General features: G+C 40.2%; 1 protein-coding gene across 1 annotated transcript; it reads right to left on the minus strand.

The window, feature by feature from the left end:
* Positions 1–8,917: 8,917 nt before the first annotated feature.
* Positions 8,918–26,783, minus strand: LOC117704612 (uncharacterized). Its single transcript, XM_034496826.2, has 4 exons — positions 26,693–26,783; positions 14,489–14,615; positions 14,232–14,292; positions 8,918–13,073 (listed from the first exon to the last, which is right to left on the minus strand). Exons 1-4 carry the CDS (start codon positions 26,693–26,695, stop codon positions 12,377–12,379), a joined length of 888 nt encoding a protein of 295 aa, XP_034352717.2. The 5' UTR covers positions 26,696–26,783; the 3' UTR covers positions 8,918–12,376.
* Positions 26,784–27,029: the final 246 nt, after the last annotated feature.

Consider the following 27,029-nt stretch of genomic DNA (forward strand, 5'->3'; position numbering starts at 1 on the left):
CCCACACTGACCCAGACTGCTGTAGAGCTTTTATGTTTGAAAACCAGAAATGTCTGTACCAAGTTACAGCTACATTTTCCCACCAATCAGGATTTAGAGATAAGGCCTTTCCTCTTGTAATTTACTATGTCAACTGTTTCAGAATATGGGTGTTATAATCTTATCAATTATATTCATTTGTTTTTATGGTTAGGAACAGGCATGTTTTGGTGAATAAAAGATGAATTTAAAGAGAAATTGTTAGGGACAATCGTTATGTTTTTTATAAACAAAAGATACATAATTGAAGGCGGTGCACTATTGGAAGTCTCCATGTACTCTAGGGCCTGGGAATTTGAACTTAGTTTCATTTTATGATGAAATTGAAGCTGATAAGAAAAAGGCAATTCTTTTTTTTGTTTGTTTGTTTGGGTTTTTTTTTTTTTTTTTTTTTTTTTGGTTTTCAAGACAAGGTTTTCTCTGTGTAGCCTTGGCTGTCCTGGAACTCACTCTGTAGACCAGGCTGGCCTCGAACTCAGAAATCCGCCTGCTTCTGCCTCTCAAGTGCTGGGATTAAAGGCATGCGCCACCACTGCCCAGCACTTTTACTAGATCTTAAAGGCAAGAGCCTACCCCTGTTTATAGCAAACACCTGTTAACTACTTTTTCTAAAATATGGATTCCAATACAATGGTAAAAACGTATATCATCCTTTTGCAAAGTAAAGTTCACATAAGCTTCAGTAAATCAAGAGACATAAGACTTCCATCTCCCTATCACAGATCAAATGGACTCTAGATAAGTATACCTGCTTGTTCTTGAAAATGGGATTTTCCCCCCTTGGTCTTAGGATTTCTTACTTTCCTCAATTACTAGATAATTTTAATTTCTGTATCTAGTCTACATTCATCTTAGCACATTTTCACCTGGCTGACAGACTTCATCCAGGGATCTGTTAGGAGCTGCGGTGAGTGTGACAACATTCACCATTACAAGATGGCGTGGGCATCCTGTGCTCCCACAAGTAAACAACTAACTGCGCAGGTGCAAAAGGCAAAAGCGCAACAAGCCACTGCCCATCCCGGGGCGTAATATGGGGTGATGAGTGAACAGCCAATCAGAAGTTAACACACCACTCTAGGGTACATATAGCAGTGCCTTTCCCGGGCTTGGGGTCTTCCGCTTCTGCTGATACAAGAATAAAGCCTCACTGTAGTAACTACCCGAACACTGCCTCACGTGTCTCTTTCGAGGGCGAAGGGGACTCGGAAGGGGCGCGGAATAGGGATCACCTGTGGAGTTGTTGAACTCTGGCATTGCTGAAAGCTATCCATCTGATATGATGGGTCACTGTCTTTTATCTGGATCAGTTTCTGAGAAATGCCCATTGCCCAGTCTCTGACTATCATCTCAGCCTTCCTTTACCTGTTCCTAGATCATGGAGGTATGTCCAGGACATATGTCACGTGTTGCTTACGTGATGATGGTGAACATCTTTTCAACTTCTGATTATAATAGCCATATAGGGTTAAGATCTTAATAAGTTATTGTAGCAACTTTAAATCAAATGCTGAGAAAAGTGCCCAGGATGGAGAAAATGGCTAATGAATCTAAAACTACCCCTGTCAGGACAATGTGTGTGATGTCTTTGTATTAATAATCTGTGGTTTCTGGTCATCTGGAGAAGGCAAATCATTAATGATTAACAATAGAAAAGTACCATTGAAGTGAAATATTTGTTTTATCAGATCAACTAATCATACGCTATAAGAAATCAAATGTGATAAAAATCATTCCTGCTAACAAACTTCTTAAAATATTTCCTGAGGGTAATTAAAAAGAAGTTGTGTTCCATAAAATTCAAAGGATATACTTTATACCCACAGTAGAATCATATAACATGCAATGGTCTTCTAGGGGTTATTATTTTGGCATCATAGAAATTGTGGGGCTGGAAATGTCATAGAGAACACCTTGGACATGGCACTGTGTAGAGGTGCTGGAGTCACTGAAGAAAGGCCATTGGTGATGGTACCTCCTCAATTACAGAAGAAACTTCAGAATAAAGGTCCAACAGAAATATGGTGAGGCTTGGAACCATGTGGCAGGGTTGCATTATGTAAAGGAAATAGAGAAAGTTATTGCTGGAAGTGTAACTTCAGTTGCAGAGGAATCCAGACAAGTCAGTGATTCTCAGACTTTGGGACGGCCATTTAGACCAGTAGAATGTATGGAATAAATGGACCTCAGCCTATGCCATAATCTCTGTGTGTGTGATGTGGAGGTAAAACCAGAGAAGTAGAACTGCACAATCACCTTTGGGAAAGGAGATTTGAGTTCCAATGCTGGACACTAAGCTCCTTATAATACTGGAATTTTTCTTTTTGACTTCCCTTTGGAACTGTGCAAGAAAAGGAGGTATAACTTGGTTTTGATTCTTCTGGAGCCCACAGTTCAGAAAATCGATATATTAGGGAAAGTCTCCATAAAATAAAGGAAGACCAAAATGTGGATGCTTCAGTCCTTTTAAGAAAGGGAAACTAAATACTCACAGAAGGAAATACAGAGACAAAGTGTGAAGCAGAGACTGAAGGAAAGGCCGTCCAGAGACTGCCCACCTAGGGATCCATCTCATGTACAGTCACCAAAACCAGACACTATTGTGGATGCCAAGAAGTGCATGCTGACAGGAGCCTGATATAGCTTTCTTTTGAGAGGCTCTGCCAGAGCCTCACAAATACAAAGGCAGATGCTTGCAGCCAATCAATGGACTGGGCACAGGATCCCCAGTGGAGGAGTTAGTAAAGGATTGAAGGAGCTGACGGGGTTTTGCAACCCCATAGGACGAACAACAATTTCAACCAACCAGATTCCCCGGAGCTCCCAAGGACTAAACCACCAACCAAAGAATACACATGGAGCAACCCATGGCTCTAGCTGCCTTGTCAAAAATCAATGGGAGAAGAGGCCCTTGGTCCCATGAAGGCTCGATGGCTCAGTGTAGGGGAATGCCAGGGCAGGGAGCTGGAGTTGTTGGGTGGCTGTGGTAGCACCCTCACAGAAGCATGGGGAGGGTGATGGTATAGAGTGTTTCCGGAGGGGAAAGTGAAAAGTAGATAACGTTTGAAATGGAAATTTAAAAAATTCCAAATAAAAGCAAAAAAGTTTTAAGAAAAAAGAAACACTGGATCTTTAGTGTTGGATGTTTTGAAAGAATAAGAACTTTTAAAAGTTTATCTGTGTTGCATTTTGATAATAACATTAAATCTTGGGGACAGTGTCAAAAGGAAAGCTTAAGCATTAATAAGGACATATTTGCCAGTTTTGTTGAGTTGTGTGGCTACATTTATTTTAATAAAATGGCAAACCGGATAGTTGTCTGCGAAGGGAAACCATACATCAGAAAATGCATAAATCAGATTGGACCTTAGGCAAGTACATAGGGAAATTTCTTGATAATGATTGATGTGGGCTCTGTTCAGTTCCACCTTCAGTCAGGCAGTCCTGAGAAAGAGGGAGGATTATAAGTTCAGAGAAAAAGCCAGAAGGCAAAATTCTTCCATGGATTCTGCTTTCTATATTGGCTCCAAGATTTCTATTCTGCTTCATTTTCAGATTTTTCTTCCCCCAATGATTCACTGTGAGCTAAATGTAAAAGCCTGGTACACCCTGTCTTCCTCATCTTGCTTTTGGTTATGTTCTATGTTATTTGTTATGTTCTTTGGTTATGTTCTTTAATAGAAAACCAAACAAAACATGGTCCTCTTCTCTGTAAGTGCACCGCAATTTCATTCTTCACCCCCTAAAATATTTAAGGCTTAAGTGTTGTTGTTCCCTATTATATATAACAGGATTGATATCCCTGAGTGCCCAGGTACTTCTGTCTGCCCAACCTGCATATCACTGTAGGAGAACTGGGAATAGGTGTGTGCTCTACTGTATTTGCTGAGGATATGGGCTTTGTAAGACCAAATTGATATGTTTAAAATATGATTGCAAGAAAATTACACCTGGGCTCTGTTCCTAAACAGATGCCAGGTACCAAAAGTTAAATCAGGATCAGATAAACCATCAGTATAGTCCTATAACCACTAAAGAAATAACAGCAGTAATTAGAACTCTCCCTACCAAAAAAAGTCCAGGACCAGATAGTTTTAGTACAGAATTCTATCAAACCTTCCAAGAAGAACTAATACCAATTCTCCTTAAACTAGTCCACGAAATAGAAACAAAAGGAATCCAATTTGTTTCATGAAGCCACAATTATGCTCATAGCTAAACCACACACAAACCCAACAATGAAAGAGAACTTCATACTAAACTCCCTTATGAATATTGATGCAAAAATACTCAATAAAATTCTTGAAAACTGAATCCAAGAACACATCAAAATGATCATCCACCATGATCAAGTAGGCTTTATCCCAGGAATGCAGGGATGGTTCAATATATGGAAATCCATCAACATAATTCACTATATAAACAATCTCAAAGAAAAACACCACATGATCATCTTACTAGATGCTGACAAAGCACTTGAAAAAATTCAACACCCCTTCATAGTAAAAGTCTTGGAAAGTACAGGGATTCAAAGCCCATACCTAAACATAGTAAACCAGTAGCCAACATCAAACTAAATGGAGAGAAACTTGCAGCAACACCACTAAAATCAGGGAGTAGACAAGGTTGCCCACTCTCTCCCTATCTATTCCAAATATTACTGAAGCCCTAGCCAGAGAAATCAGACAATAAAAGGAGTTCAAAGACATAAAAATTGGAAAGAAAAAAGTCAAAATATCACTATTTGAATATGATATGATAGTTTACTTAAGTGACCCCAAAACTTCAACCAGAGAACTCTTAACCCTGATAAAACAACTTCAGCAAAGTGGCTGGATATAAAATCAACTCAAACAAATCAGTAGCCTTCCTCTCCTTACAGGATAAGCAGACTGAAAATAAAATTAGGGAAATGACACCCTTCACAATAGTCACAAATAATATAAAATACCTCGGTGTGAATCTAACCAGGCAAGCTACAGATCTGTATGACAAGAACTTCAAGTACCTGAAGAAAGAAATCAAAGAAAATCTCAGAAGATGAAAAGATCTCCCATACTCATGGATTGGCAGGATTAATATAGTAAAAATGGCCATTTTGCCAAGAGCAATCTACAGATTTAATGTAATCCCCATCAAAATTCTAACTCAATTCTTCACAGAGAAAGAACAATTCTCAAATTCATTTGGATAACAAAAAACCCAGGATGGCGAAACTATTCTCAACAATAAAAGAACATCTGGGGAAATCACCATCCCTGACCTCAAGCTGTACTACAGAGCAGTAGTAAAAAAACAAACAAACAAACAAACAAACAAAAAACCTGCATGGAATTGGTACAGAGACAGGCCAGAAGATCAATGAAATAGAATCAAAGGCCCAGAAATGAACCCACGTGCCCATAGTCACTTGATATTTGACAAGGAACTAAAACCATACCGTGGAAACAAGACAGCATTTACAACTGGTGGTGCTGGTTGAACTGGAGGTCAGCATGTAGGAAAATGCAAATTGATTAATTCTTACCTCCTTGTACAAAACTCAAGTCCAAGTGGATCAAAGATCTCCATATAAAACTAGACACACTGAAACTAATAGAAGAGAAAGTGGAAAAGAGCCTCAAACACATGGGCACTGGGGAAAAGTTTCTGAACAGGACACCAATGGCTTATGTTCTAAGATCAAGAATTGACAAATGGGACCTCATAAAATTGCAAAGCTTCTGTAAGGCAAGGGACACTGTCAATAGTGTTGGGAGCCAACTTCTAGCAGAAAGCGGCTATCAACTTAGTAGCCATCTCAAGCCATATACCCTGAAAAGAGATTTGTTTTTCAGCAGCCTACAACAGCTGAAGCACACTCTGATAAACATCTTGTTTATCCCACATATCTTGTTTTGGTGTTTAGTGACCTCAACTGCATGGTGCTTGTGGTAAAATGTCTTCAGCTGTGTTCTCCTGCTTGTGATTATAAATACCCAGGATTTTCTTGCAGAGGAGACAATAAGAAGTAGTCAATGGGAGACAGTAAACGAGACTTGACCACACACTCTGGTTTGTCTCCATTCTTCGCATCTCTTCTCCTTCCCCACACACTCTCTTTCTCTCTTGCTAGATCCTGACCCACTGACCTGAGCAACAGAGCAGTCCAGGACATTTTGGCTCCCAAGCATGGGGCAGCTTGGGCAGGAACACAATAGGACATAACGGCCACCAACAGATTGGAAAAAGATCTTTACCAATCCTACATCTGGTAGAGGACTAATATCCAAAATTTACAAAGAACTCAAGAAACTAGACTCCAGACAACCAAATAACCCTATTAAAAATGGGGTACAGAGCTCAACAAGGTATTTTCAACTGAGGAATATCAAATGGCCTTGAAGCACCTAAAGAAATATTCAACTTCTTTAAGTCATCAGGGAAATGCATATCAAAATAACCCTGAGATTCCAACTCACACCAGTGAGAATGGCTAAGGTCAAAATCTTGGGTGACAGCAGATGCTAGTGAAGATGTGGAGAAAGAACACTCCACAGAACAAGAGGGAGGTGGCCTTGATTATTACTGGTATAACAGCTTTAATTACACTAATTGCTAGCACCACTACTTTTGCAATTATTGTGACATAAGTTAAGACAGCTACATTTGTAAACCATTGTTGGTGGGATTGTAAGCTTGTACAACCACTCTGGAAATCAGTCTGGTGGTTCCTCAGAAAATAGGACATAATATTACTTGTAGATCCAGCGATACCACTCCTGGGCATATACTCAAAAGATGCTCCAACAGGTAACAAGGACACATGCTCCACTATGTTCATAGCAGCCTTATTTATAATAGCCAGAAGCTGGAAAAAACTCAGATGTTCTTCCACAGAGGAATGGATACAGAAAATGTGGAACATTTACACAATGGAGTATTACTCAGCTATTAAAAATAATGAATTCAAGAAATTCTTAGGTAAATGGATGGAACTAGAAATTATCATTCTGAGTGAGGTAACCCAGGAGTAACAAAATACTCAAAGGAGCAACTATGACACAATGTGAGGGGCAGAAACTAGAGGAGAGACCATCCAGAGACCATACCACCTGGAGAGCCCTCCCAGATGAAATCACCATATGAAAACAGTGTTGTGGATGTCAGGAAGTGCATGCTGACAGGAGCCTGATATACCTGGCTCCTGAGAGTCACTGCCAGAGCCAGACATATACAGAGGCGGACACTAGCAGCTAACCATCAAATGATCACAGGGTTCCTAATGTATGAGTTAGAGAGAAGAGTAAAGGAGTTGATGTGGCTTGTGGTCCCATGGGAAGAGCAACAATACTAAACAACCAGAGCTTTCTGGGTCTAAACAGCTAGCCTGTTTAGAAGGACCCATGTCTCTAGCTGTATTTGTGAAGGAGGATGGACTTGTCAGGCATAAGTGGGAGAGGAGGGCCTTGGCCCTTAAGGGCAGGATGCCCCAGGTAGGGGCAATACAAGGGATGGGAGGTGGGAGTGGGTGAACAGGTGAGGGCATACCCTCATAGAAACAGGAGAAAGGAGGATGGGTTAAAGGTTTTCTGGAGGTAGGAAATGGGGAAAGGGGATAATATGTGAACTGTAGATAAATAAACTACCCAATAATAAAAAAGAGAGGAAAAGAAAAACAAAGAAACAAAAATAAAACAAATAATGGAACTGGCTATTGAAGTCGAACATTTGAGACATTTTGGCAGCAATTTAATAGTACCCATATTTATGGGGATTCCTTATAATTGTCAAGGACAATAGAGTGTGGAACGGGCCCATGGAACTGTAAAACAATATCTTCATGAAATAAAAAAGAGGAAGATATACCCTTGAACACCACAAATTTATTTAAATCGTGTTTTTATTTTAAATTTTTTTTTAAAAAAATTTGATGGCAAGGAACTTCCTGCTGAGTGCCTATGGCGCTCTACAACTGGGCAGACTTATGCATAGATGAAAGGGAAGGATCCACTTACTGGCATAAGGCATTATCCCGATCTGGTATTAAATATGGGGAAGAGGGCATGTTTGTGTTTTTTCTGCAGGATGCTGAGGGAGCATGGTGGTCACCAGAGCGATGGGTGAGACATGCTGATGCCAGGACAAAGAATGATGCTGACCTCTGAGCTTGCTGAGTGCCCTCACAATGGTGACTGGGAAGCTGTATTGGACATGGGTGCCCAACCCACCATTGCTTACCTATAACCCTGATGGAACAAGCTGCCTTGCCTCAAGTTCTTAGACCTTGTAGAAAAGAGAATCAAAAAGAGAAGTTATAATGACACTTGTATGGTTAGTAAATGTGACCAGGTATTCAAACTCAATCATGGACTGGTCTAGAAATCAATCCAATATTGGAAATAACAGTTTTCATTTGGAAGTCTGGTACTGAACATTTTCAGAGATGTATATGGAAATTGGCTGCAGTTCTCTGTGATGTTATGTTAGCAAGAGATAAAGTTGGGGCAGGATCTGGATTTCAAACAGGTGTTAGCACATGTGTGAAGGCCTTTTGATTGTCACGTTAAAAGTACTTTTGTAGCCAGGCGGTGGTGGCGCACACCTTTAATCCCAGCACTTGGGAGGCAGAGGCAGGCGGATTTCTGAGTTCGAGGCCAGTCTGGTCTAGAGTATCAGAACAGCCAGAACTACACAGAGAAACCCTGTCTCGAAAAACAAAAAAAAAAACAAAAAAAAAAAAAAAAAAAAAAGAAAGTACTTTTGTTTCTTCTACAGTATTTAAAGTAAGTTGCATTTATTGTACACATTCTAATTGTGTTTGCGTTTTTAAATCCGGCATGTTGGTTATGGAGACCCAGCAACCGGCTTTTGTTTTAGTGCCCTGAGTATCACAGAACCTTGGTATTCTAAAAGTAGCTTCCAAGTACTAAAAGAAATGAGTTAGGCTTTAAACAGAACAAGAGGGAGGTGGCCTTGATTATTACTGGTATAACAGCTTTAATTACACTAATTGCTAGCACCACTACTTTTGCAATTATTGTGACATAAGTTAAGACAGCTACATTTGTAAACCATTTAGCAAAAAAACGCTACTAATGTGTTGAATATACAAGGGGATTCAGATAGGCATTTGGAAAAGGGGATTGATGCTCTTTATCCTTTTCAAATTACTAGAAGGCAGTTCAGAATTTAAGGGTTAGGAGCTATCTTAAGTCAGATGCCAAATACCATTGGATTCATGTTAATTCTAAAATTTACAGTAGTAGTCATTATAATCAGGAAGAAGTTTAATGACACTTGCACTGTATTTGGCATAATTCTAACAACTCTCATTCCCCTTCCAAAAAGAATCAAGTCTCTACAGGATCAGGTGCATCCTTTCCCAGGGGCCAGACCAGGCAGTCCTCTGGTACATGTGTCTGGGGCCACAGTCAAGCCCATGTATGGTCTTTGGTTGGTGTCTTAGTTTCTGGAAGCTCTGAGAGGTCCAGGTCGAATGATACTGCTGTTCTTCCTATAGGGTTGCCATCCCCTTCAGCTTATTCAATCCTTCCCCTAACTCTTCCATCATGGTCCTGGACTTCAGTCCAATGGTGCATCTGGCTCAGTCAGTTGCTGGTAGAGGTTCTCAGATGACAGCCATGCTAGACTCCTGTCTTCAAACACAACATGGCATCAGTAATAGTGTCAGAGATTGGTACAAGCCCATAGGATGGATCCCAATTTGGGCAGGTCACTGGATGGCCTTACCTTCAGTCTCTGCTTCATTTTTATCTGTGCTCTTCCCTTAGACAGGAAGAATTCTGATTTAAAAATTCTGAAGATGTGTGGATGCCCCAGTCTCTCCACTGGGGGCCCTTTCTATCTACTGCAGATTGTCTGTTCAGGTTCCAACTTCCCACTGCTAGGAATTTCAATTAAGGTTGTCACCATTGAATCCTGAGAGTCTCACAGGACTCTGGAACTTCCTAGAGGTTAACCCACACCCCACAGCTGCATACTTCTATGCATTGTCAAGGAACTCTCAGCTTCTCTCCTGAAACCGTTCTCCCCTTCCCCTCCCACCAGAATCCCTCCCTCTGACTCCAGTGATTATTTTGTCCCACCTTCTAAGTGGGATTGAAGCATCATCTTCACTTGGGCCTTCCTAGTTTAACTTCATAAGGTCTGTGAGTTGTATTATGGGTGTTCTGAAATTTTTGGCTAATATCCTCTTAGTATTAAGTACATACAATGCATGTCTTTGGGGTCTAGCTTACAGAGCTCAGGATATTTTCTAGTTCCATCCATTTGCCTGCAAAATTCATGGGGTCCTTGTTTGTAATAGCTGGATAGTATTCCATTGTGTAAATGAAACACATTTTCTGTATCCATTCCTTGGTTGAGGGACATCTGGGTTGTTTCCAGATTCTGCCTATTACGAATAAGGCTCCTATAAAGATAATGGAGCATGGGTCCTTGTGCTATGGGGAAGCATCTTTTGGGTATATGTCCAGGAGTGGTACAGCTGGGTCTTCAGGTACATTGAATTTCAATATTCTGAGAAATTGCCAGGATGATTTGCAGAGTGGTTTTACTAGTTTGCAATTGCACTAACAATGGAGGAGTGGTCCTCTTCCTCCACACCCTCATCAGCACGTGCTATCACTTGAGCACTTCAGCTTCACCACTCCAATGGTGTAATGTGAAATCTCAGGGTCATTTTCATTTGAACTTCCTTAATGACTAAGGATTTTGATCAATTCTTAAGTGCTTCTCGCTACTCAAGATCTCTCTGTTGAGAACTCTCTGTTTAGCCCTGTCCCCATTTTTAAATTAGGTTATATGGTTTGTGGAGACCTCAACATAAAACCAGATACACTGAATCTAATAGAAGAGAAAGTGGGATATAGCCTCGAACACATTTGCACAGGGGAAAATTTCCTAAACAGAAAACCAATGACTAAGGCTCTAAGATCAACAATTGACAAATGGGACCTCATGAAACTGAAAAACTTCTGTAAGGCAAGGACACTGTCAATAAGATAAAACAGCAACCTACAGATTGGGAAAAGATATTGACTAACCCTATATCCAACAGACAGCTAATATGCAAAATATATTAAAAAAAAAAACCTCCAGAAATATAACCTTGTATAACTGAATATAGATGTGTCAGCTAAAGATATTACCAAATCTTTCATAGTCATAGATTGCTTCAGCATGAGTTCCTTAGGTTCTCAAACACTACTGTGATATGCAAAGGCTTTAAAAGATGGATTATACACTAAACCTTTTACTCTTGTATGGAGATACCATTAAGTGCAAAATATTACCCCCCTCCCCTGATTACAATTATGGTTTCCATTGCAGTGTCACTTTTTATCATGATTGTTCACACTAGTGCTACATGCAAATGATTTAGTAATTGTGTATTCATAGGATTGCTATCCACTATATGTTCTTTGATGTATGTGTGTATAGCTGTGTTGTGAAAAGACTTTGATTACATTTGTAGGGTTTCTCTCCAATGTGTCTTATTTTCTTATGTATTCAAAAATGATTGTGATAATGCAAGTCTTGGGAACACCCAAACGAAAAATGTCCTAAGAATTGCCTTTTTCTTATCAGCTTCAATTTCATCATAAAATGAAACTAAGTTCAAATTCCCAGGCCCTAGAGTACATGGAGACTTCCAATAGTGCACCGCCTTCAATTATGTATCTTTTGTTTATAAAAAAACATAATGATTGTCCCTAACAATTTCTCTTTAAATTCATCTTTTATTCACCAAAACATGCCTGTTCCTAACCATAAAAACAAATGAATATGATTGATAAGATTATAACACCCATATTCTGAAACAGTTGACATAGTAAATTACAAGAGGAAAGGCCTTATCTCTAAATCCTGATTGGTGGGAAAATGTAGCTGCAACTTAGAGAGATAATCATGAGAGAGAGATCTCTCTATCTCTCTCTCATGATTATGAAGAGTTCTGAAATCTGAAAAGTCTTTCCCATACTAAATACATTCAAAGTTTCTCTCCAGTATGGATTCTTCCATGATGATGAAGACTACAGATATGTGCAAAAGCTTCATTGCTTGCATTCATTTCTCTCCAGTACATGTTCTTTCATGTATTCAAAGATGACCATGATATGCAAGGAGTTTACCACATTGGTTACATTCAAATGGTTTCTCTCCAGAATGTGTTGTTTTATATATTTGGGCACTACATGGATTTGTAAAGGCTTTAACACACTGACTATATACAAAGGGTTTCTCTTCTATATGTGTTATGTCTTCCTTTATACCACAGGAGACCAGTTACACATGAAAAGGCTTTATCACACTGATTACATTCATAGGGTTTCTATCCAGTATGTCTTCTACTATGCACTCGGAGACTACTGGAAGTTGCAAAGGCTTTGCCACAGTGCTTACATTCATAAGGTTTCTCTCCAGTGTGCACTCTTTTATGTTCTAGGAGATGACTGTTTCTTGAATAAGCTTTACCACACTGGTTACATTCAAAGGGTTTCTCTCCAGTATGTGTTCTTTTATGCACATGAAGATGACCGTAAGATATAAAGGCTTTTTCACATTCATTACATCCATAGGGTCTCTCTCCAGTATGTGTTTTTTGATGATACAGGAAACTATTTTTACGTGAAAAAGCTTTATCACATTGATTACATTCATAGGGTTTCTCTCCTGTATGTGTTCTTGTATGTATTCGGAGACTACTTTGACTTATAAATCCTTTACCACATTGGTTACATTCATAAGGTTTCTCTCCTGTATGAATTCCTTTATGCATTGGAAGAGAACTGTGACTTGCAAAGTCTTTACCACATTGGTTACACTTGTAGGGTTTCTCACCAGTATGTACTCTTTTATGTCTTAAGAGATGATATTTTTTTGCAAAGGCTTTACCACATTGGTTACATTCAAAGGCTTTCTCTCCAGTAAGTGTTCTTTTATGAGTATGAAGATAACTGTGACGTACAAAGGCTTTCCCACATTGAATAAACTGAGAGGGCTGCTCTTCAGGATGGCTGCTTTCATGCCTGCAAAGACAATTGGCACATGTGAAAGCTTTCTCACATCATTACACTGATGAAACTTTCTGTTTGTATGAATAAGTTTTATGATTTAAAAATTGTCTAATTGTAAAGGAAAACCTGATCTTAATGAATTATCACTTTGTTTACATTCACGGAGTTCCCCTTCATTATGGGGTGTTTTGTATCTTTGACGATACCTGGACTAAGAAGAGCATTGATTACATGACTCACATTTACAGCATCCTCTTTACTATACCAGGTTTTTCACAGATCTGAATACAACAGGACGAAATAAGAGCTTCACCACCCTGATTACACACATAAAATTTGCTCGTGTGACAGTAATACTATATATGCTATGTGAACCAAGGCAAATAGAAGAATTTCCACATCCCTCATACTCAGAGAGATAGTCCACAGTATGAGTTTGGAGATGTCCTCAATACAGTTGGAAAGTCATTTTTTTAAAACTTGTACTGCATAGAAAGTCTATTCAAAGTGGGGAGTACTGTATATGTTCTACTTATTCTGGATGACAGAGAGGTTTGTTGCTTCTTTCACTATATTCCTATTTTCACAAGGCTTATATCCATTATAACATATGACATCCCTATTAAAAGAATAGCAAGTAAAAGGGTTCCAATTGCATTTACACACTTCGATTTTTCCCCTCATACAGTTGTATGATAGGTATTAAGGTTTCTCCACAACAGCATTCTTGAATGTCATAAATTACTCATCTTATTAAACTTAGTGATGATATTACAAGGAAATGACTGACACCAACTTTAGTATGGACTATTTGCTTATTAGAAGGTTTTGGACATATACTTCTGACCTTCAATGCATTCAATATGTATACCTTGCAATATCTAAGTGGTAGGAGATTAAACACACTGGCAGTTCTCCAGCATAACTCTATTGGGCTATGATTTAAATGGTAAGGTCTATTAATGCATTGTTTCTTTGTTTTTGTACTTAGAGGAATGGCTTAAAAACACAAAATGGATATCTGCCATTGACATACATGGTTTATCATAATTCAAAATCATTTATAACTTAAAACAGTGCTTTTTTACACTGTTGTTTTCTTTAAAACTTGCAGGACATACTAAAATTCCTTACAAGGCATATTCTTATCAGTTTGCGCATGCAAATTACCTTCCGCTTCTTCTAGAACTTTGAAAATGTTCTTCAATATTATGGTCTTCCCAAACGTAGCCTAAAATATAGTACCAGACACCATATGTTACACTATTGAAAATTGGGCAAAATTTAAGTTACTAACTTCAGTGAACTTTACAACCATGCCTGACTTATCTACCTCATTCTCAACTGAAATTCAAAGAACAAATAACAATAACAAAGAAACGTTTGTCACTATATTTTGAAAAGTGAAAGAAAATTCACCGTATTACCTATAGCAGCAAGATTCCCAAAGGTCTCCAGCATCACATCTTTGTAGAGCCTCTTCTGAGAAGGATCCAGCAAAGCCCACTCTTCCTGAGTGAAGTTCACATGCACATCATCATAGGTCACTCTACCCTAAAATATCCAGTACATGTGTACAGAAGGAAACATATTACTGAGAACACTGTAAATGTATACTTCAGTGAGAACACAGCCATATAATTCTGGTAATATCTGCACTTAATTTCTGACACCAATGCTCTAATGTAATCAAGGCATTTTAGAAGGAAACTGAATAATTAATCAGCTTCACCGCTGTCATTTCTGCACCTCTTGAGTAGGATAAAGCCTTGTAAGAGAAATGGTACTTAATAGACATGAAGACAGACAAGTGCACAGTTCAACAGTACTGAGCACACGTTACATAAATTGTATTAATAATTACTAACTAAGCACATGATGAGCATGCTGGGTGTATTACTCCTGCACTTAATCCCAGCAGTCAGCATGTGGACCCAGGTGTATCTCAATGAATGGTTTGGTAAGCCTGGCTTCTCCTCCCTCCTCCCTCCTCCCTCCTCCCTCCTCTCCTCCTCTCCTTTTTTTAGTTGGTGAAAAAGAGTTCATTAGTCCTCTGCTAGGGACCCCTTCCTGGAACGCAAAAATTTTGGCCCCTGAGAAGAATCAGACAGGAAGGAGTGAGGAGACAAGGTGGAAATGATAGAAGATAGACCTCAGGCCCAATGTTTAATACATAAGAAGAAAAAAAAAAGTGATTCGGTATGGAGATAAAAGCCTTAGTAATTTCTCAGCACAGGAAGCTATGCTAGTCAGGGGATGTTTTTCCCTTAAACTGCCTCAAGTGGGAGAGACTTTTAAATAAGAAACAGAAGTCAAAGCCTGGCTTGGGAGGCCCATGGGGCTTGATAGGAGGCGGACAGGATCAGCTCTGGTCTATGCCATGAGTTCCAAGACATCAACAGGTACATAGTAAGATGCTAACTCCCCTGTAAAAATCAATCAAAGAAACAACAAAAAATAGAAAGAACTCAGAGGTATTCACTGAAGATCCTACAAAGAATTAAGTTATGCATGTTTAAGCATTTACAAATGAACAAATTAAAACATTAGCTATATAAGGCTTGATTACAAACATAGGGAGGAACAGGTGGCTCACCAGAGGTATTCCCTGTCTTGCAAATAATTGGAATAAATTGCCAATATTTACATGGAGGCGCACAACTGTCCACTGAATCAACTTCAGGTGTTCTGAGGCCATCTTCTGCCTACTGTGACCATCAGGCACACAAGATAAACATATTCATGCATACAGGGAAAATAGTCATATTCGTTCAAAAATTCAAAACAAATTCCACAGGTAATAATAATGCCACATACCTACAATACAATAGAACATCCATGTAGTATTAATAACATGAATACCTGACATCCTGAGAAATATAATATACTGTCTGTTAAAGTTCACCTCCTCCGCACAGGCATGCATATATAAAACTTATACTCCAAGCCCATCAGCTAATAATGTAACGACAAAGCAAACCAGGCATTTAGACCACATCTAATCCCAGCACTCTGGAGAGGAAGGCGGGTGGATCAGTACATTCAAGTGCTACCTGGTCTGCAAACCTAGTTTTAGGACAGCCAAGGCCACACAGGAATACATTGTCTTCAACATCAATAACAAAAGCAACAAAACAAAACATATAAAAATCACAGTGAAATACCTTAGCACTGAATAACAATCCTTCTTTTTTGTCTTATGTCAGAAGCCAAGACCCTCACCCCCTACTTCTCCCCACCTGCACAAAGTCCCCTGCAGTTTCATCCTGCCTGGCAACCACAAGATCCGGGTTGGCAGCTGCAGATAGACTCATAGACTCAAAGCAGTGTACCGTGTCTTATGGGAAAAGCAGTGTACTGTATCTTCTGAGAGAAGCAAGTAGACCACAAAATGTTTTAGGGCACAGGCCAAGAAGATTCTGTACTTTTCTACCACCTGGCCCCTCTTACCCCCTCCCCTTGTAAAATGTATTATAAAAATGTGCTTTGCGCTTCAATACACGGCTCTGGCAAGCAATTGCTTCCTTGAGTCCTTTCCCCTTTCTCGCCCATTCTTCTTTCAGGTTGCGGTCCTCCTCGTGCCCACGAATAACTAAGGACCCGCGGCTCGGGTCAGTCTTATATAACTCAGAGACAGAGTCTCTAATAATGAGGATATGACAGCAGAAGAAAGAAGCTGACTGATGAGTTTCAACCACAACACAGAAGACATAAAGAACAGAAAGTGGGTTGAGTGTATTGAGTACATTGTGACTCTGGTCACTATAGATTCATGGTCATCCTCTTATGAAAATATATTTGTCTAAATTCAATGGTTACAACAGCCCCTGCACTGTTCAAATTCCAAAGACACCATTGACACTCAAAGCAGTCTTGTGACTGCCACAATTTGTGAATCAGAAAACAAATGATATCTTTCAAATATACAAGGGCATAAACAACCCTTTCCATTCCAATATGGAGGAATGTGTACACTAGACCAAGGCAAGAAACCCAATAGGACAAACACTAAATCCTGTAGCTCTGACTCAGCCACAAGGAGCTTCAGATTCAAAGTGCTCTATCCCTGCAACTTCTCATATATCTCAGTTTCTGTACTTCCATTCCCTATATGCATCTCTCCATGGCAGATTCTCATAGCTTAGGTATCTCAACATCTTGTGGTCTCAAAATACAGCTAGGCATCTGTCAGGGGCAGCTTTGCTCATACACTGAAGGCCTGAAATCAGCCATGGGACTAAAGTCAGTCTGCTAGCACAAAGTCTCGGGTCTCTGTGGAAAAACACTGAAACAGATGGCTAGAAGCTATTGTAAAGGAGCATCTTTGGTGGAAGCCTGAGTAGTCATAGACCTTGGGTAGCCTTGGTGGATAGTACCAACTTACATAAGGACAAGTGAATCATAGGCAGAGTCATAGTGTCCTGTCCCCTGAACCTTCCCCCAGCTGACACACTGTTCTGGAAGAGATCTGTACTCCCCCAGAACACCTACGCTCCTGTGTCATCCCCTTCCACACATCCTGCCTTTTTGTGTATATAACCCGTGTGTGAAAAAGTAAAAATTATGGTTTGATCAGCCTATAGACAAGCCGTGTTTCTTTGTGTCTTTGCCTGTTTTCCCCCTGCTCTCTTTCAGGTGACCTCCCTGGACTTCTGTTTAATGTCCTGTTGGACAGGACAGGACAGGACAGGACAGGCATCATCCTCACAGCTTCATTTAGTGAATGCTCACAGTATCCTAACTTGGGCTGTGACTCTGCCAAACACAGAAGACTGGAATAGTGGTGAACTGAAACAAGAAAGGAAGAATCCATGACCATAATTTCACAAATTCCTTGTTTCCAGAACCAGAACAATATAGGTGAGCCTGTGAAATCTGACTCCTACATTGGGATGGAACCTGCCACACATGTACCATAGTTACAGCAGGTTTTAGATAAAGTTCCTTCCTGGACTAGGTATCACTTTGCCTACTCCTTCTATTAATTGAAGGCTTAGCAGAAGGGCACCTTCTTAGGCTTCCAATCCAAAGCAATGTCATTCATGTTACTGGTGATAACATTGACAATTCTTGCCTATGTTTAAACACTGACAGCATCTGAAACTACCTAGTGTGTTTTTTCTCTCCAAACACACACTTTGCATTTCTTTCTACTACACTTGCTGCTTTTTTTCCTACTGTAGTTCTGAATGAGTCAAGGTAAGAACCATATAAAAGCTTCAATATGCCAACTAAGAAATCAGGCCATTATCTTTTCATTCTGCCCTACTCAGTTCCACAGGGCATGGGGAAAATAAGAAACATTTGGGGCCTAAATAGCAAACATGATCTCCAGCAAAGATTTTCATAGTGTCTGTTTCCCACTGAATTTCTATGACATCATCTTCCTCTGTCTGCATCAGTCCCAATACTCCAATCTTCCTAAGTCCTACAAGAACAGCCAACTAAGATATGTATACAGCTCTCTAAGAATTTGACCATCTCAAACCTTATGTTTTTCATATAATGCTGAAAGAAAATATTCCCAGGTTTTAAAAGGACTAAAATCTCTTTGTGTGTACCATTCTTTGTTCTAACCTGCTCCTCAGGTTGAACAGTTTTCTAGATGCTTCTTTCAGATCACAGTTCATCATTTTGTGAGCTTAAGACAGAAATTGATGCTAGAAAAAAAAGGCAAAAAGCATAGATCAACATTGTTTCTTTGTTTATCCTCCTGCTTGGTCACTGTCCCGTGTTCAGCTAGCTTACTTATCCAGCCCAGGCCCCCTTGCTTAGGGATATTGTGACCCTCAATGGAAGTGCCTTCCCATATTAATCAACACAGTTTCTCAAAGACAGTGCAACCAGCCATTACAATGGGACGGGGCGTACACCATTAATTGGGTGACTATATGCTCTAAAACATTGAAAAATGAAGCTAATTAGGACAACAATGTATGAGAATGTTTTAATGTCTAAACCAATGTGTTAACAAAACCAGTCAATTAAGTAGCAAAACCACAAATACTGATTGTTACAACTACTGGAAAAACATAGATTTGGCAATAAGTAAGAACAGATAAGTTGTTAAGATCAAGCAAAGAAAACGTTTATTCCAGAGAAAGTCCCTGAACCTTCAAAAACTCAGGGATATAAATGATATCATAATAAAATATATTAAATTTTCAGAAGACAAAAATCAATGAGAGTCTATTATTTTTAGATTATACTTAATAATATCACAAGACAAAAATGGCACCACTAATTACAGTAGACACAAAGACTGACTTACAAATACAACACAGCCTTTTAAAAAGAACTACAGTACGATACTCAAAATCAAAATCAAAGAAATCAATTGTACTCTTGTACCACTCGGCTCAAGTACTCTCCTGTCCTAATAATAGAAAACAGATTGGTCAGCTATTGCTTAAATAATATGAATGTATCAACATTGGAAAAAATACTATTGACTACTAAAAGCATCTTCTCCACTTATGATAAAGAAATGCATGTGTTTTAGGATAATTTGTTTCCTATGATTAATCACTGCCAGGCAGTGGTGGCTCATGCCTTTAATCCCAGAACTTGGGAGGAAGAGGCAGGCAGATTTCTGAGTTCAAGGCCAGCCTGGTCTACAGAGTGAGTTCCAGGACAGCCAGTACTACACAGAGAAACACTGTCTCGAAAAAAACAAAAACAAAACAAAACAAACAACAACAAAACAGAATATGCTTTCTACTAAAAGGCTAAACAACTTGTTTGAAGCTAACTGCTGTATAAGCCATAAAGACTTCTGAAGGCATATCTACTCCACTAGATCTTTAGTAGTAGGTAGGAAAGAGCCCCCTAACTTGGGCTGACTGTTAATATCTGAACTCAGGTCAACCTCGAAACAAATAGTTGCTGACTGACCTGCCCATCCACATAGAACATGTTATCAAAAGTAAGCAAGCGGCCTTTCACAGATAAACAACAAAAACCTAAGTAAATATAGAAGCGAATTAATGAGCCCTGAGAATCTGATGCCTCAGTATTAAGCCTTGGTAAGGAACAAGGTAGGATGTCTCCAGACCATCCCCACGTTCTGCTACCTGAGACCCAATAATCAAGGTTGCCCTGAGGACTGCAGCTTCCTCTCACATGTCCATGCCTCCTGTAGATACACAAAAGAACATGTCCATCTTCCCTTCTCTTCCTGTGTCTGAGACCTCAACTATGGGCAGAAACTCCCTGTGAAAAACAGGCCATGACTGCCAGAAGACTAGGCACTCTGTCCAAAGACCCATCCCACTATCTGTTACTCCAGACCCAATTCTCATAGTTGCTAAAGCACTGCAACACAGTATGGGGTAAACTTCCTGTTCCAGTTTCCATGGTCCCATAAATACCACAGATAATCCCCAAATGCCCTTCTTTTCCTGCCCCATCTCTGTGTCCCAGGCCCTGCTCAGGAAGACACACCTTCTCAACCATGTGGTAAGCTTTCCAGAAGACCATTTAGGCAGTCCAAAGATCTGCCACACTATCTGTTACCCTAGACGTAATATTCACAGTTTTCCACAGCACTGGACTAAAACACAAAAGGCAGCATCCCCTATCTTCTGTCAACTGTCTGTGAAGATTACTAAGATCATATTTTACTTGAGTCTTTTTCCCACAACCTCCAAAATCATCAAGCATTTCCCTTTGAAACTCACCCAAAAAAACAGATCCAGAAATGAGGCAATGCTCAGTTAATACACTCTCTGAAAATCCAGAGAATCAACAGAAACCCAGGAGCAAAACTCCTCCCAAAAGAAGACAAATCTTGGAATCAGAACCTAGGCCTTTAATGACACCAAACCTAGATGTCTAGACACCAGCTTAGAAACATAATCAATGACAGCCAGGAAAATTGTCACCAACAAGACAAAGCTATTTTCCCACTGCAAGTCCTGAATATTCCAACATAACAGAAAGCACAAGAAAAAGACCTGAAAAGCAACTGTTTGAAGGTGATAGAGGTCCTTTAGGGGAAATGGATACATGCAGGCAAACACAATCAAACAACAGACATGACTAAGAAATTGCACAAATGTAGTGAGAAAAAAACATGCAAACGTTTAATGAAAACATAACTGTTCATGACATAAAAATGGAAATAGAAAATATAAAGACAGCACAAAACAGAGGTCTCCCCAACCCCCACACCACACCTTTGCGATTTCCATTCAGTCTTCTGGCCCTCTGGGCTTATTTCCTACCTTCCCCCAATAACTTGATCCTGAAACCGTTTTCCCCTCTTCCTCTCCTCTCTAACCCTGATACTTCCCTCCCTCCCCACCTCTGCCTCACATGATTAATTTGTTCCCCTTTCTAAGTGGGATTGAAGCATCCTCATTTGGGCCTTCCTTCTTGTTAAACTTCATACTGTCTGTGAGTTGTATTATGGGTATTCTGTAATTTTTGGCTAATGTCCACTTATCAGTGAGTACATAACATGCATCTAATTGAGTCTGGGGCTCAGGATATTTTCTAATTCCATCCATTGGCCTGCAAAATTCATGATGTCCTTGGTTTTAATAGCTGAAAGTTCCAGAGATGTGGGACATGAGAAGATTCTAGGACAAAACTGTAGAACAGTGGGGATAGGGAACCTGAAAAGATCACCTCCAGTACATAGACAGGGTCCCCAGTGTTGGGATGGGGACACCCACTTATCTTCAAAACTTTTGACCCAGAAATGCAGGGACAAAATGGAGCAGAGACTGAAAGAAAGGTCATGTAGTGACCTGCCCAAATTGGAATCCCTCCCATGGACAGGTACCAAACCCTGACACTATTACTGCTGCCATGTTTTGCTTACAGACAGGAGCCTATCTATTATGGCTGTCCTCTGAGAGGCTCTAGCAGCAGCTGACTGAGACAGATGCAGATACTTACAGACAACCATTGTACTAAAGTCAGGACAAAGATGCAAGAGTTAGGAGGACTGGAGAAGCTGAAGGGGATGACAACCCCATAGGAAGAACAATAGTATCGACTAACCTGGAAACCTCGGAGCTCCCAGAGTCTAAGACACCAACCAAAGAGCATACATGGGATGGATGGAAGACTCAAACACATATGTACCAGAGGACTGTCTGGTCTGGGGTCAGTGGGTAGATATGCCTAACCTGTAGAAACATGATGCCCCAGGGAAGGAGGATGTGCTAGGAGGGTGAGGTAGTGGTGGGTGGGTACAAAGGGTACATGTGAGTGGGAGAGCATTCTCTCAGAAAAAAAGGGTAGAAAGGATGAGATGAAGAACTCTGGGAGGGGGACCACTAAGGAGGGCAGCATTTAGAAAATAAATAAATAAAATAATAAATAAGAAAATATTTTTTCTAGAGAAAAAATATGACATATCTCAACAATCTATTGAAGCATTATGATATGATGGCCCTCCTTATTTTGTTCGCACTTCCAAATACAGTAAGTAGTCTTCAATTAATATGAAATTACTCATCCAGGTGTAAAATTTATGGCTGTATGTGATGATAGGGTAGATGTTTCCACGGGGGAGCACTTTCTCAGAGGCAAACCAATGGGATGGGATGAAGAACTCTAGGAGGGGGACCAGGAAAGGGGGAGACATTTGAAATATAAAGAAATAAAATAATTCATTAAGAAAAAGAACTTTAAAAATTAAAAAGAAAGCACAAACTAAAAGAATCCTGTAAAGCGAATTTTTAGGACTGCAAAGAGGAACTACAGTGTCAAGGTTCATCCACAGAATAGAGATGATGAGAGAATTTCAGACACAGAAAGTGCAATACAAGGAATGGAAACATAGGACAAAGAAAAATTTTTTTTAAATTGTTTGTTTATTGATTTCCACTAGCTGTCTCCAGACACACCAGGAGAGGGCATCAGACCTCATTACAGATGACTGTGAGCTACCATGTGGTTGCTGGGAATTGAACTCAGGACCTCTAGAAGAGCAGTCAGTGCTCTTACCTGCTGAGCCACCTTTCCAGCCCCTACAAAGAAAATTTTAAATCTAAAAATTGCAAAAATTTCTAACAGGAAAGTTGATCCCAAGACTATATGTCATGTGAGAAAACTCAGAACGATCAACAGTATTCTAAAGAAATAGTATACACATTGGCACAGTGCAACATCTATAATTATAAAAAAAATATACAATAATCAAGAATATGTACAATATTTGTGAAAGAATGTGGGGAGGCAGAGAAATAGCCAAAAATATAAACCTAAAATTGTATGCAAGTCTTCAAAGTACCTAAGGAAACTAAACCAGGAAAAATTGAATTTGACCAATGTTACCTGTGACTATATGTATAAAAAAATTAAATGAAAACAGAAATCATGAATCCTATAACAATAACGCAAAGTGACCCCTAACCTGTTATATTTCTGTCTCCAGCAACTGCTGATCTGTCTTCCAAATTCTCCATGTTCTAGACCTCTCTCTGTAAAGAGAGGTGATCAGAAAAGTGGGCTATGACTCTACAACCCCTCATGACCCCTTGTGATTTCAGGTAAAGCTAGTACCCCAGAATACAAAATTGAAAAATAATAAATGAGTGCTCCCTGCCACACGGATTATGTCACAAGATGCACAATCTGCCTTATTCACTTACCCAACACTATGTACACCTGAGAAATTCTGCATCTTAGAAACTCCATTTGTACTCTGGAACTGAAATTCCATGAATCATGCCATTGAGAATGGAGGCAGTGGAAAGGTAAAAGGATTCTAATCAAACATTACTGAAGGATGATCCCTACCACCTCCTTCTACCTATTCCTAAACTATTTGTGCCACAAAACTGAATGTGGAAGGTTCAGAAATTCTAGAGACCAGACCTGCATTCTTCAATATGTCTTCCTACTACACACCCAAAGCAATGCTTGTGTGTACACACTGGATAATGACATTATAAACACCACAGATTTCCACAGCCAGTGCTCTATAGCGTCCCCCTTCCATTAGAATTCAGGATCAGGAAGGGTCAGAGGCCAAGGGCCTCTGCTCAGATCACCACATGAACCAATAGAACCAGAGTCTGACCCACAGTTTATCTCAGTCTCACCACGTCATAGCCTGTGGTCTTCCTCACAACTTCCTGCAGCTGCATCTGAGGAGAATCCTGGAAAGAATTTGCAAGCTACCTTCCACTGGTGCTCCTGATAGTTAGAACTGCACAGACTCGCTCATTAGCTTAGAAAACTCAGCTGGTACTCAAGACAGTTGCAGCTCCTCTTCTGGGAGAACAGAGAGCAAGTGCCTCGCACAGCTGAGGCCTTCCCAGATCTGCCTTTCCACTCTAGGTGAAGACAAAGCCCTGGTCTAGAGAATTTGTATTTCATAGCATGGTCCAGTCTCTCAGAGCACTTATTCTCCTTTTTCAAGGCACAAGGTCCTGTGTTTGCATATTCCTTTACACATGCACTGTCCAGTGTAGCCATGGCTGCTTCAAAGTTGGGAAGTCCTGCAGCCAAACTTCAGTCAAATCCAAACAGTAACATAGTTAAAAAGAGAACATGACTAGGAATTTTATAGCAAGGAGTGGTTAATATGAAGTGAATGGGAGGCAGGAAGTGGTTGCACACACCTTTAATCCCAGCACTTGAGAGGCAGAAGCAGGCAGATTTCTGAGTTCAAGGCCAGCCTGGTCTGCATTGGGAGTTCCAGGTCAGCCAGGGCTACACAGAGAAACCCTGTCTCAAAAAAACCAAAAACAACAACAACAAAAAAGTAGTAAATGGGAAAAAAAAGAAATAAAAAAACGAAAGGACATGACTACTCCTAGGTATTTGGGAGTAGAAAGTTTCTTACACATGAAAGAGAGAATATAATCAGAGGCAGAACATCTGGGAGAGTACAAATAGGCAGGACACTGAGCCATGTGGAGAGAGGAAGGAGGGGAGAAGCAAGATCCAGACAATGAAATCAAGATGACTAGTGAGAGAGGAAAAAGACCAGGTAACCAAAATGGTTGGTTTACATAAGAAGTGGCAGCTGGGAGAAGGGCAGCCCTGGGCTAGAGGGTGAGGTACGCCAGCCATACCATGTATCAGGTAGGGACTGAGGTCAGCTGAGAGAACCTGACAGCCAGGTTTGCTCTGATTATTTACATACACTCATCAACCATTTGTTCCAAGGTTTCAGACTTTATATTAAAGAGAAAGAAGAAAGAAATGATATAATTCTACACTCATTTTTTTTTTTTTTTTTTTTTTTTGGTTTTTCAAGACAGGGTTTCTCTGTGTAGCCTTGGCTGTCCTGGAACTCACTCTGTAGACCAAGCTGGCCTCGAACTCAGATATCTGCCTGCCTCTTCCAGCCAAGTGCTGGGATTAAAGGGATTAAAGGTGTGCACCATCACTGCAGGGGAGTGGAGGGTCGAAGAAAAACAAATTATTTTTAAAAGTTGAAACAGAATTTATAGTCCAATATTCTTTACAGTCTAAACGTATGTACTAGAGCACAGCAAATGTTACTCATGTCTTTTCTGTCAAGTTGTGTGTTTTTAAAACAGGAAATTAAGATTCCTGTTAGGCACAATACATCAGTTTGTCTACATCTTGTGTTGCTTGAACTGGTGTAAATATAGAAATTTGGATTCTAGAAATAAGTTCATTTCCTCATCCAGATTTCTGATTGCCCTGCCCTGTGACTCCCCACCCAAACACACACACACACACCCAAACACACACACACACACACAGAGATGGCCAGTTTGGACTTTTACTGATTACCTGACTACTCATTGCTATTACCAACGACTGTCAAAGCAGCAAGGCCCTCACTGTCCTTCTTCCCCCTGCTTTTCTGTGCTGAGATTACACCAGCTTCTTCAGAGAACTCACTTCTTACAATGGACCCTCTTTATTTCTATCCCTTCACCCCAATCCAGGGAGGTCGGGCAATACTCATTCACTGCTCTGTCTCTTCTCACTGACCAGTCAGAGTCCAGTCAACACCAAGCCTTAACGTTGGCTGTGACACTAAAATGCCACCTTGAGCACAGTATCAGGTGCCTGTTCTTTGCTATCATGATGGGCAGAGTTGCTGATTGTAAACCAGAGTTGACTATATCTTTACAGTTTGGAGACAAAAGTCTGGACATCTGGTAAACAAACACATGCAGACTATTCTCTAACAGGCCCAGTAAACATATTATGTACCTGTGGGGTGTTTTAGAGGCAGTCCTCTCTCTGCCACATTCTACTTGGTGTCACTTATTATCTCCTAAGTGAATCCTTTACATCATCAATTCTACTCTTCTACGCCACACCTTAATACTGGAGTGCTAGGCAACATCTGATCCCGGGTTTACAGCCTCCACAAAAATAACTCCAAATGGATCACCACCTACATGTTAAATGCTACCTGCAGAACTTACTGAAGACACTCGGGTTCTCAGGTTTGGCATCCTGCCGAGTATTTCACACAAGCCCCTGCCTCAAATGCTTAGTGAAGATGAAGCCCCCATAATAAACTTATTCAGAGGACAGCAGCAGGTCGAAAGAGAGACTAGAACCACAAAGGACCTCACATGTGGCCACATCTGTCTGGCTGCTGCTTACCATCCACCACATGTGCACCCTTTGCAAAGCCGCTTGCTCCTCCCCTTTGTGGGAGAGGACCCTGAACTTACCATGTCTGGAGTTTTGAGGTTTCCTGAGCTCCCTCACAAGACCTAGCAGAGGCATTCAGTACATATCAAACAGGCACGTTCAGACCTGCTCAGATTCACACAGGAACTTCCAGGCTTGTTACAGGAAGAGCCTCCTTTTCTTCTGAGTGGCAGTCCTGCTGGAGGTTCTGATTGGCTAGTGATTCTTGAGTGACATGAGCACCACCCTTAAGGTTCTAGTGTATTGAAAAGAAACTACCTAAAGGTTCCTGTTTGGGACCAGTTCTTTTCCAAATCTGCAGGTTTGCATTTCAATAACACTAGTGCCTGTCCTCTAATAGCTTACCTGTGTGTCCTC

This window comes from Arvicanthis niloticus, chromosome 2, assembly GCF_011762505.2.
Source record: "Arvicanthis niloticus isolate mArvNil1 chromosome 2, mArvNil1.pat.X, whole genome shotgun sequence".
In the NCBI taxonomy this organism is placed as follows: domain Eukaryota; kingdom Metazoa; phylum Chordata; class Mammalia; order Rodentia; family Muridae; genus Arvicanthis; species Arvicanthis niloticus.